The sequence below is a fragment of the Diaphorina citri genome, unplaced genomic scaffold (genome assembly GCF_000475195.1).
Source record: "Diaphorina citri unplaced genomic scaffold, Diaci psyllid genome assembly version 1.1 scaffold1088, whole genome shotgun sequence".
Classification (NCBI taxonomy): domain Eukaryota; kingdom Metazoa; phylum Arthropoda; class Insecta; order Hemiptera; family Psyllidae; genus Diaphorina; species Diaphorina citri.
In genome coordinates, this window is record NW_007378517.1 from 17,137 (window position 1) to 29,911 (window position 12,775).

Sequence of the window (12,775 nt, forward strand, 5' to 3'; positions counted from 1 at the left end):
CTCCCTGTGAAAAAAATGGGGGAGCAAGGAAAAAGGAAAAAGAAAGATAGAAGCAAAAGGGAGGAGCAGGGAAGGCGAAATGGAGAGAAAAAAGATAAGACGAGAAGGATAGGAAACAGAAAAGATAGAAGCAAAAGGGAGGAGCAGGGAAGGCGAAATGGAGAGAAAAAAGATAAGACGAGAAGGATAGGAAACAGAAAAGCAAAAGGGAGGAGTAGGGAAGGCGAAATGGAGAGAAAAAAGATAAGACGAGAAGGATAGGAAACAGATGTGTAAGAAGGATGAAGGAAAAAGAGAAAAGGGAAGAAATGTTGGAGATAAGGGAAGGAAGGAGTTTTCTAGGGGGAGTTTTCTGGACGCGCGAAGGAAAGATTTTCTTATGCAGAACGTTTTCTACTTTTCTTTCAGCTGCATCTCTATAAACGTATACGAGTATTATGGAAATGGTACCCAGGTGACCCAGTTTTACTTCATGACGCCAAAAGAATATTTAATTTTACTGATTTTTTTTTAGGTATCAAACAACCTTATTCTTTTCCAAAAAAATTCGACCGAGTTCGTTTACTTTCGTTTGCTTTGTACATCAAAAGAATAAGCCATGGAAATATTGTAAATAAAAATTAAGTTGGTGAAGGAAAAAAAAGGAAGGAGGAGGGAGAGTACAATTTTATAATTTTCTAGACATGCAAGGGAAAAAGTCTGGGGTGAACATCACACGACTTCCTCTTTATATTGCAGAACTAAAAAGAAAAAAAAATGCAGAACGAAAGTTTTCTACACTTCTTTTTTCTATTTTTTTTTTTAGATACCTCAATTTCATTTTGGGCGAGTGCGGGGGTTTGGGCGGGGACGAAGAGGACAGACTGCGCCAAATGTTGGGCCGGGGACTACTCGAGGGAGAACTGGCCACTGTGGACGAGGTCATAAAGCGACGGCCCCGGGGAGGAGGGGTGTAGGGCCCTGGGGTACAGATGGGGTGCTTCTCCACCTGTAGGGCGCTGATCACGACGGCCTCACGATTATGATACCTGTGATGAAGTAAGGAGGTGTATGTTACAACTTTTTTTTTCTCCCAAAATTTAATGGCTATCTTAAGGTGGATTTGGACTATACCACTGATTCCCAAAGTGGGGTCTGTTGTCCCCAAGGGGGCGTGAAGGACTTCAAGACTCCTGGGAAGATCACTTAAAATACAGTAAAGGGACCATGGAACATTTACAATTTAAAAAAGGGGGATACAAAGGGGCTGAGTACGAAAAAGTTTAGAAACTACTGTGCTGAACTAGACTATGGATTTCCAACTGGTATTCCACCAACCACTGAATGGCCTTTGAGAAGGTTTGAGTAAATGGAGCCAATTGCAAGATATCTTTGTTTCTCCTGGTTAACTTGGAGGATAGTGTTCCTGCCTTGTTAGTCCCCAAGGGGGCGTGAAGGACTTCAAGACTCCTCACATCAAATACCTACAGTACTTAAAGGGACCATGGAACATTCACAATTTAAAAAAGGGGGATACGAAGGGGCTGAGTACAAAAAAGTTTAGAAACTACTGTGCTGAACTAGACTATAGATTTCCAACTGGTATTCCACCGACCACTGAATGGCCCTTGAGAAGGTTTGAGTAAATGGAGCCAATTACAAGATAGATATCTTTGTTTCTCCTGGTTAACTTGGAGGATAGTGTTCCTGCCTTGTTAGTGCTAGGTCAAGGGTTTGATTCCTATATGGAGTGATTAAAAAATACATTGGAATGACTATTCAGATACCAATTTATCAATGGTTTTTTAAAAAAAGTGCAATTTATGACATCGGAGAGTAACGAACCCGTAACTACTCGACAGTGAGTCGCATGGACTTACGAGTTGCACGATTCCATTTAGCGTGAAAAATCATGTAATCTTGCCTAACAAATACAAGAGGAGTAAACAACGTTTTCAAACTCTCAACATGACAAATCACTGGGAATTTCTCTTTTCCCTCAGTCCCTCAATATACCCGAATCACGGGGCTCATACACACAATAAATCCCTCAGTAATATTGTCATCACTGGGCAAAGGGAGAAAAAAAAAGTCCCTCCAACAATATACATCATTGGGTCGATGTGTACTGTCAAAAATTCCCTCATCAGATATACATCACAGGGCAAAGTACCACGGGAAATATAAGAAAAGTTAGTCCCCCTCATTGTAACCATGTTTCGACTAAAAATCGTTTAAAAAAATTGCCTCAAGGAATTTTATATTCAAGCACATTGGTCACAAATGTTGTTCCTCGATTAATACTCATAATGCTGAATTTTTTGATCTAACTTGGAATCGAACCACTATATCTGGAATTTACCGTGCTAATCTCTACAGCTCTACACTACTAAGGTTGCTGAATTCTTCAAAGTGAAGTAATTACTAATGTTCAATCTTGAATCTTTCTAAGTCAATAGGTCCCCTTCAAATAATGCGTAAACTCCACGTTTTTTTCCTTAAAATATAAAATGTGTTCATTCTGAATCACGTTTCTTTGCTCCAAAAACTTAAATGTACTCAAAGGATAATCCAAAGAAAACCCTAAGCCAAGAGGCTTAATGACATGTTGTTTCATGCTGTTGGGAATAAATGCTTCCCTTAGCCAAACCCTTGCAAGGGCCCTTGACCAGACTCTTGTTTGGGCCGCGGGCGAAGATTGTTTTCAAACTAAGCAGCAGTTTGTTGGGGCCTTTGGGTTTGATTTTGGATCCGAACAAGAGACTTTCGTTAGGCCCAGTCCAAGGTACGTAATCCGGCCTGGAAGAAAAGGACGAGAGAGAAAACTAAAATCATGGTCAATACAATATTTTGTATTGGCCTGTCTTAGCGTTAAATCTGTGTTAACTTCCGTCCTTAATTTTTCGACAGGTGTTTATCGTCAAACCTGTCTCAACTTCCGTTCTATTTTTACTTTCCTTCTCCTATAGGAAGGAAAGTACCTAATAGGGTCAAATTTTTTATAGGGGTTTATCGTCACTGTATAAAACTTCCAAGTTTTTCAGTGACGGGAGTTTTCACCATTCGGCGACAAGCTACTTGCCTACTCACATTAACCTCACCCAGCCTGAGTGGGGCCGGGAAATACCAGTAGCACGCGATAGCCCAGACGGTCACCCATCCAGATACTAACCACGCGCAACGTTGCTTAACTTCAGTCATACACTGGGAACTGGTACATTCAACGTGCTATCGCCGCTGGGTAAAAGATTACATATCGAGTGTTTTTTGAGCCTAGTTAGCTTAGTTGGTAGTGCGTCTGCCTTGTAAGCGCTAGGCCACGGGTTCGATTCCCGCCCGGGGCGGATTTTATCCTGATCACTCACATTGACCTCAACCAGTCTAAGTGGGGCTGGGAAAAACCAGTAGCACGCGATAGCCCAGACGATCACCCATCCGGATACTAACCACGTGCAACGTTGCTTAACTTCAGTCATACACTGGGAACTGGTACATTCAACGTGCTATCGCCGCTGGGTAAAAGATCATTGTAACTTACTTACAAGATTGTAACTGGCCAGCCTAGTTAGCTTAGTTGGTAGTGCGTCTGTCTTGTAAGCGCTAGGCCACGGGTTCGATTCCCGCCCGGGGCAGATTTTATCCGGATGGGATAATGTTCGTTCTCGGAACGGCTGGCTTTCTCCTATCCTGTCTTCCTTCCCTCTTCGATTTCGGGACGATAAGACCATAGCGAATTATTGGTTTACGAGTATCATTCAAGTCCCACGATTAGGTATTCTGTACAAGCTATAAGAACAACATCCAGATCTCTTGGATTTCTGGGCAAGATTTGTGATGGCTCGCTTTTTATGTTGTCTTGAAGTAATTTCAAATCCATTATCTTACAACCTAAAGGTCCGCATTTTAAAAGAACTTACAAAGGATAGAAAAGTGGATCTGTTCAAGGCCACAGAAGAGAGCAAATGTAACTTGTAACTTACTGGCTAAAAGAGAATTGTAACTTACAAGATGTGCTGCTCCTGAGGTCCCACAGGTAACTCCGGATTCGGACCTTGTGGTGAATTCACCAGACTAGACTTGTAGTTCTTATCCTCTGCTGTACAGGTGCCTCTAGATATCCTGAACACACAGATTGATATAGGATTGGTAACTTTAGCTAATTCACGCGAAACCGGTCCTTAATAAAACAAGTAAACCATTCCTCTATATTGAGATCAAGATCAGGGCTCATTTGTGTGAGAAAATGTGAAAAAAATCCCCCCCACTTTCGTGTTGCTGGTAAGAAGACCTTTAATTTGATATATGTATAGGTCGACCCGCTTTTGGATAAGTCCTTCTATGGCTATGGAGACAGACAGACTGACAGACAACACCGAACGAATACAATAGCCCGTCCACTATACCTTTTTATTACTATCGTAATAATAAAGGAAAGACCGGCTAATGAACAAACCGTCAAACGAGTCAAATAAACAAAACAAAATCTAAACTCACTTGGTGGCGCTTTTCCCTTTCGGTCGTTTCCCCTGGACCATCCCCGGATGTTGGCCCGGCTTATCACTGCACACAGTAATCACCACTGACTTTCGCATCTCCTTGCCCTGATTGGTGGAACCCAAAGTACACGGACGTTGAGGTGGGGGAATAGTGACGGTAGTGTGGAACGGTGGCTCGGCGGCGTCTACATTGGGGACGGTACTTTCTAGAGATGGCTGAGCAGGGCCGACGTCCTTTTCGTCACGCACACTGAAAGTAGAATAGAATGTACTTTATTATACAATAAGTGAAAAGTTCCTTCACCCTGGCATCGGCAGTGTACGGTCACGTATATTTTAGGAGAACTTATTTGCCCAGATGGTCACCCATCTAGATACCAACCACGAGCAAACGTTGCTTAGCTTTAGTGACCTCTTGAGCACTGCTGCTTTCAACGTGCTATTGCCACTGACTGAAATAAAATTTACATTCACTATACATAAATCATAATGATCGATCATTGGTCTCATCATATTAAAAAGGTTCAAAACGAAACTCTTCTCACCTGTTATCTTCAGACTTTTTCTCTCCTCCACCATCATTCTTGGTGGTAACATCCAATATATGAGCAGCCATAGTTTCCCTATAGTCCACAACTTCCAGAGCCAGACTCACAATACGATCCGGGATATTCGGGTAGCGTGCCTGTAGTCGTGATTTCACTGAAAAAGAGAACAAAATAAAAGCCGTGTAAAATAGTAGAGATTAAAACAAGTAGGTAAGGGCAAAAAAACGCCTTTTAAAATTCAAATCGTACTTGGTTTTCAAGGAAAAAATAAAACTGGACATGCTTGGAGAAGATTGGTAAAGTTCAGTAAGTAAGAGACCAAATAGTCTTCCACTAGCTCAATATTTTAGGTATACTACTACTACTATGGTAATGACTAATGAATCTAATGCCTCAGAATTAGTACTAAGTACCTACAGGTACTGGGACTATCAGAACTATGATATAAGACTATATAAAAAAAAGATGCACTTAATACCCATGCCCCATGTTTTGTGAAGCTAGTCAAAATTCGAAGTAATTCTAGGAGTAAGTAAAAAGATAATAATCTTACTGGCATTTTTCTCCTCCAGTGTTTTCATACGGGACAGGGCTGCCAGCTTTCTCGCCTCCTCCTCCTTCTCCCTCTCCTCTTTCTTCAACTCATCTTCCCCGGACAACGTAATACGTGGTGTGGACGGGGCGTTATTCAACTTCTTGGTGAAGCCCAGTGTAAGCAAAGCCTCGGTTGCCTTGCCTTCTCCCTCTCCTCTTTCTTCCCCTCACTTTCCCCGGACAACGTAATACGTGGTGTGGACGGGGCGTTATTCAACTTCTTGGTGAAGCCCAGTGTAAGCAAAGCCTCGGTTGCCTTGACAACGTTGTTATCTGAGCCGCTGAGCGTGTCCAGAAGGACCGTGTCTTCCACCACGGGAAATACGCTCTTCAGATATCTGCGTGGGGAGAAATACAAAGAACGAAATCAAGATCAATCATAACTTCAGAACTAAATGAATTGCGAATACCGCGAAAAAGTAGGAAATGCCGTGAAAGAGTGGCGAATAACGTGAACGAATCGCGAATACCGCGAACTAATCGCGAATACCGCGAACTAATCGCGAATACCGCGGACAAATCGCGAATACCGCGGAAACGTTGTTATCTGAGCCGCTGAGCGTGTCCAGAAGGACCGTGTCTTCCACCACGGGAAATACGCTCTTCAGATATCTGCGTGGGGAGAAATACAAAGAACGAAATCAAGATCATAACTTCAGAACTAAATGAATTGCGAATACCGCGAAAAAGTAGGAAATGCCGTGAAAGAATGGCGAATAACGTGAACGAATCGCGAATACCGCGAACAAATCGCGAATACCGCGAACAAATCGCGAATACCGCAAACAAATCGCGAATACCGCGAACTAATCGCGAATACCGCGGACAAATCGCGAATACCGCGAACTAATCGCGAATACCGCGAACTAATCGCGAATACCGCGGACAAATCGCGAATACCGCGAACAAATCGCGAATACCGCGAACAAATCGCGAATACCGCGAACTAATCGCGAATACCGCGGACAAATCGCGAATACCGCGAACTAATCGCGAATACCGCAAACGACAATAATCGCGAATACCGCGAACTAATCGCGAAAACCGCGAACTAATCGCGAATACCGCGAACAAATCGCGAATACCGCGAACTAATCGCGAATACCGCGGACAAATCGCGAATACCGCGGACAAATCGCGAATACCGCGAACTAATCGCGGATGCCGCAAACGACAATATAACTTCCATTCATAAAACCACAGAAGAATCTCCAAACCTATGGTCAAAATGTAGGAGAAACCTCTCCTCAACACCTACATTTCCCCTATCCTCGACTTGTACTTTTGGTAGTAGGGGGTCAAGGGGAGGTTTCTTTATACCCAGATTTTTGTCAGAGCTCATTCTCTCTTCTGCTTTCAGACTGGAAGGTTCTCAGTTCCTAATCCCTCTCTGTGATATCTCCGAATATTTCAACATGGACTTTTTGAAAACAAGAGTTCCCATTAGAGTATTTAGATTTCCAAGGAGTCTTTTCTATGTAACTTTTCACGAGAAATCGATTGGTGTACATCTAAGGTCTCTAGGAATGACGGTTAACATGTAACGACCCAAATGATCCATCAATAAATGGTTTATTCAACGTGCTATAGCTGCTGCTCATTCAAAGGAGTAAACCTCTCTGTGTTAAATCCCATTTTTATATTGGATTTATTTTAATATCTTACTTACCAACATGTTTTTTCAACCAATCCCGTGTGCTGTAAAATACCTCTGTGCAGCAACTGATCAAAATGTCAATGATAAATCAACACAACTCTATCTTAGACTACACTACAAGAGCTATCAAATGCATTCTGGAAAAAGTAGAGCAAATAAACACAAACGGAATAAAATTAGCAAATTTATCACAACTGCACAAACTTCAAATCAAATCTTCCTATGTTTCACAGATGAAGGTAATGGCCCAGAATAGTTAAGCCCTTAGGAGCAAGTAGCTATCTGAGAACTGAGAAATGCAACCCATAATGAGATTTTCAGCACTGAAAACTACCTACCTATTGGGCAACAATTAATTTTTGTAAAAAACATTAACTAGCTCACTGTCGAAATTCTAACCGCAAGTATCGCGTGCCAGGTTGTTAACAATGAAACTGATCTATCAAATTATTTTTATTTTTTTAAAGAAGAAATTGTGGGCAATTGTAAATGAGCTAGATACCTACATATGAGCGAAAATTTTGAATTGATTGTTTTCTTCTTTTTTAAGTCCAAAATATTCTAAAGGTGTGTCCAAACATGGTCGACCGAGTCGATCGACGAGGTGAATCCATGTTGTCAAGACAGTGTGGACGGTTCAGTCGACATCGATCAACGGCCGGTCGACTATGTGTGAACACACCGCAAAAGATATTTGCCATTCCTAGGTATATGATCTACACTAGCTAGTACGTAAACCCATAAGAAGGGATCCGCGGAATAGAATCACAGTTCTGTTAAATTGATGAATTCGTGTTAATGCAATTTCTTTCTGTTCCAGAATGGATCTCAAAGACAAGTGTGCCATCCGGGTTGAAAATGCGTACAAACGGCACTCGTCCAAACTACCTTATGTTCTGGATAAGCTATGTATGACCGTGCAGAAATCAACAATGTAAGAAGGATTCATGAGATAGAATTATAGTGCTTCATTTAGAATTTTAGACTGTCTTCATTCAACTAGATTGGTAGGACAGGTAGATCCTTTATTAGGAGGAGGTAGGACAAGTAGTTACTTTATTTCAACAGTTTAATATTACTCGTATAGCACCGTTTTATTGTCTACCTACCAAATATCAAAACAAAACACTTTTGAGTAACCAAAAGTAGATTTTTAGCCTACAGCACAACGTAAGGTGAATCATTTTTTGGCGATGACCAATGAAAAATGGCTCATGCCATGATCCTGTTCTAGTTCTAGACCTACATTCGAGCAGGATAAGAGAGTTCTCTTTACCCGCTCCTTAGGCAAGCCGCTCACGGAAATCGAAAGGAATTTGGTTCGGTTGAATTCTCAATGGGTTTGAACTTCAGGCCATTTTGTGTTTTTGCCAAAATCTTCCATGAATGTGTAATCCCAATATGTACAGACTTACTTTGTATGTTAATATACTAACACCATTGTATCCATTGTATTGATATTAGCTGTATTAGGTCAAGTTTAGGCAACACCTTTGATCCGTTTAGGACGTGTTTCGATAAAAGGTCTAAGTGGCTTTTGGGCGGTTCGGCCACACCGACGAAACCCCAGAGTAACTAGTATTGTGATTTACCAGGCCGCAAAGTTGATAAAAATGATATCATTACCTGAGAGATCCACACTTTCTTTTGAAATGGTTCAAGTGCAATAGAGCCTGAAGATATTCGGCCTTTTCCTTTATCTGCTGCAGACTCATCCCGTAGATCAGCCCATAATAGCAGATCATTTCATCAATAGTGAACTCCGGATACAAGCTGATCTGTTGCGGCATGAAGCCCAACTGTTTCTTGCTGGTGATGCTGAGATGAATGTTGCCTCCGTTGAGGACATTTTGACCCGTGATGCAACTGAGGAGAGTCGTCTTACCACAACCGCTGGCGCCGAGTAAACTGTATCTGAAAACGGAAAAGGGAAACCGGTTTGAAAAAGGATTTTTGAGAGTTTTATAAGGCCAGCCACTCACTATCAGAGGTATACCTGACAGGTACACCTGATCAGGTCCACATGTCAGGTCTATCTGATACTTGATGAGCACACGCACTATCAGGTAGCCCTGGCAGGCGGACCTGATCAGGGTACCTGTCAGGTCTAGCTGATAGTGAGCGGCTTGCCTAAGGAGCGGGTAAAGAGAACTCTCTTATCCTGCTCGAATGTAGGTCTAGAACTAGAACAGGATCATGGCATGAGCCATTTTTCACCGACATCTGTGTTCACTTGCCTCTGCGAGCTCCCAGGCAGTCTAAGGTATCCGTTGTATGCGATTTCGAAATTTCAATATACATTTATATTATTTTATGTAGATAAGTACTAATTATACCTACCTACCTAGGCTCTGAACTTTTCAGGTGGCAATCTGTTTATTGTTAGAATTATTATTATTTTGTTTCTCAATTGTTAATCATTTTCATGTGTTAATTTTATTGAATGAAAAGTAATTTCATTACCATTACCATACAAATGGGTAGGTATTACAAAAGGCGGGATTTCAGCATGACCTACATTAAAGTACCTAGAATATTTCGCCGTCAAAAATTGTCCATAGGTGGCATAGGTTGCTTTCTATCTTTGTTGACTATGCTGATAATCTTCATTTTCTTGGACAGCATTGAGCGGGTTAAGCCTAACATTGATCATTGATTCCGTGGCATTGGTGCCCACGTTGCTCATCTGGTATACCCACATTACCCACTGACCCTACACTTCCCTGGTATACCCACATTACTCACTGACCCTACACTTCCCATGCCATTAGCCTTAACACGACTTTGATTTAATTTATAGCTTAGGATTATCCATGTAGATTGGTAGATTCCGTTATGATGGTATCCAGTGGCGTAGAAAAAGCTCTTGGGGACATAGAATATTGTACCTATTTTACATAGATACTTGTTTTTATAATATAAGATTTATAATTATAACTGTATAGAGTATGATAGTAGTTATAATTAGTTTATCTTGTTTATAGGTAAATAGGTAGATATACTCTTTTTCTATACCTCGTAAAAATAAACCGTTTAAGGTTACTATCTTGTTTAGTACCTAGGTAGCTTGTTTTTAATACGAGTAGGGAGCTTGAATATGAATTGAATGGTTGAGGTGTTTTGGCATCTCCACTAATAGTACCAATTCAATACCGTTCATAGGATTCGTCAGTTAACTCCGAAGTAGGAGTTTTGGCATCTCCACTAATTGTACCAATTCAATACCGTTCATAGGATTCGTCAGTTAACTCCGAAGTAGGAGTTTTGGCGTCTCCACACTATCCGGGTAGGAAACTCTCTCTCAAAGTTCCTTCTATGCATTGAAATGAACAAAATGGCTCTATGAATAAGGAAAGAGTGTTTGTAATTTTCAAAGAGCTCATTTTTTGACATTTGTGCGAGATCTTGAAGAGAATGAATAAAACAAAAGGAATTTTACCAGGTCTACATTGTATATTCTAATCTGGATTTCTTGCCTATTGAAGCCTGGCTTTCAATCTTTTCTATGATAATTTTTCATTCTGACACGAGTAGGTTGAATATGAACAATATGGACATTCATGCATACACCTTGGTCTTTCATTCAACCTTCAAAACCATTGATGTGCATTAGAACCACAGCTGTTTCCATTATCTTTCATTATTACTGGAGAAGAGGTTGTGGAAACGTCATAATTGTGAAATTATCGGCAAAATTATCATTTTGTGATAATTCTATTCAGTGGAGGTACCTATATCCCATCCATAACCATCATCATAATTTAAATCTTCATCGATGGATGATTCATCCGAATTAACCGTTTCTTGTACCACATCAGACTGATTTGTACCAGATCAGACTGATGCAGATTATTTTTCAGTCCTTTTGACACCTTCGTTGACTGTTATTAAGTTTAGAGCTATATTATTTATGAAAGGTAAGAGTCTGCAACACTTTCTTATCACTGAAATATTCTCTTTCATAGGATATTTTTTATCATATAGATTTCCATTATCTACCTGATGGATTTACGTAGATCCTTCTAGAAAACAGAGGCATGCGATTGTGTCAGTGCCATATTTAGACCAAGACGTACCTACCTAGATATTCTAAGAGATTTTTATTTTCACCGAGACTCAAGTAGGTATGTTAGACATTAGACACCTCAAGAGCTCGGTACCATAAATCCTTACCCATTTACGAACGTTGCAAGAGCTATTAATAATGTGGATTCAAGTATGTTAGACATTAGACACCTCAAGAGCTCGGTACCATAAATCCTTACCCATTTACGAACGTTGCAAGAGCTATTAATAATGTGGATCACCACTTTAACCACAGACTCCGCAAAGTGCAAAGTATCTTGAACTGTGTGTGTAGTTAGAACGATTCCAAGAGTCATAAATTCACAAGATAATTCCTTGCTAACTTCATTTTGTATTCCTCTCTTGTTATTTGAAACACGATTGCTTCATCTGCTCTTTTTATTATTTAAATAGATGGAGCATTTTCTATTCAAAAGTACCTATTGAGCTCTCAAGTATTTTCAATTCTTCGACAAGCCACTTACTATCAGGTAGAACTGACAGGTACAGCTGATCAGGTCCGCCTGTCAGGTCTACCTGATCCCTAATACCTACAACTACAACTAGGTAGGTATGCTACTTAAAATTAATGAAAGTCTTTGAAGAAAGTTTCGTTAACAGATTGTAAAACCATGCTAAACCTCAAATGTTTTGGAATTTCGAAACTTGAGGTTATTTCGACATGACATGTCTTGAAATCATGAAGCTGAAGCCATTATGCACTTCGACATGTCTCGAAACTCGAAATCGTGAAGCTGAATCCATTACGCACGTCCTCTTAGCAAGAATTCAGCAACTTCTCGTGAATCTCGTGCGTGATTTTTCGCATTTTATAATCTATCTAGCAACCAGAACCAAATTCTTGAAATTCGTATTTCAGACATTAAGTTTTGGAGATGTGGACATTATAGGTCACAAGGCAAAGATTTCTCTTCTTTAAGAAGTTCCTAACCGTTTGAATTCAAGAATGGCTATTCGTAAACATGATGATACCTACCTATTAAAGATGGAGACCAAAGATAATACCTACCTACTTTTGATTAGCATAGGTACGAGTTTATCATGATAAGAACATTTCCTACAATACCTACCTCAGTAGAAATGAACCAGAAGACCTAGGAAACTTTCATGGAGGAATCGAAATTCCGAGTTCCATTTAAGGTGTTTAAATCTTTAAATACAAAACTATCTTAGGCATACACAACCTTCTAAGCGGTAGACGCAACAAAGCTTAATGAGAAATGTTAAATTCGTAATTATCATAAGAAATTAGAACGAAATTTCAATACCACACAATGCTAACAGCAACAAACGGGTAGAAAGTGGTTTGGATACTCGTCTAATCAGAGCTAGCGTTGGTAAATAATGTGAGGACTAGAAACTAGAAGTAAAAAATATGTATTTGAGGAAGAAATTCCACAAATAGCCGAACTTTG

The 12,775-nt window shown here is 40.4% G+C and overlaps 1 protein-coding gene across 1 annotated transcript in view; it reads right to left on the reverse strand.

The window, feature by feature from the left end:
* Positions 1-1,918: 1,918 nt before the first annotated feature.
* Positions 1,919-12,775, reverse strand: part of LOC103514134 — a 12,480-nt gene continuing 1,623 nt past the window's right edge. The window contains exons 3-10 of the mRNA XM_008478999.3: positions 8,901-9,188; positions 6,131-6,229; positions 5,874-5,955; positions 5,577-5,754; positions 5,021-5,177; positions 4,474-4,725; positions 3,985-4,098; positions 1,919-2,778 (exon numbers count right to left, since the gene is read on the reverse strand). Coding sequence (XP_008477221.3) covers positions 2,577-2,778; positions 3,985-4,098; positions 4,474-4,725; positions 5,021-5,177; positions 5,577-5,754; positions 5,874-5,955; positions 6,131-6,229; positions 8,901-9,188 — 1,372 coding nt within the window. The 3' untranslated portion in view covers positions 1,919-2,576. The remainder of the gene's footprint in view (positions 2,779-3,984; positions 4,099-4,473; positions 4,726-5,020; positions 5,178-5,576; positions 5,755-5,873; positions 5,956-6,130; positions 6,230-8,900; positions 9,189-12,775) is intronic.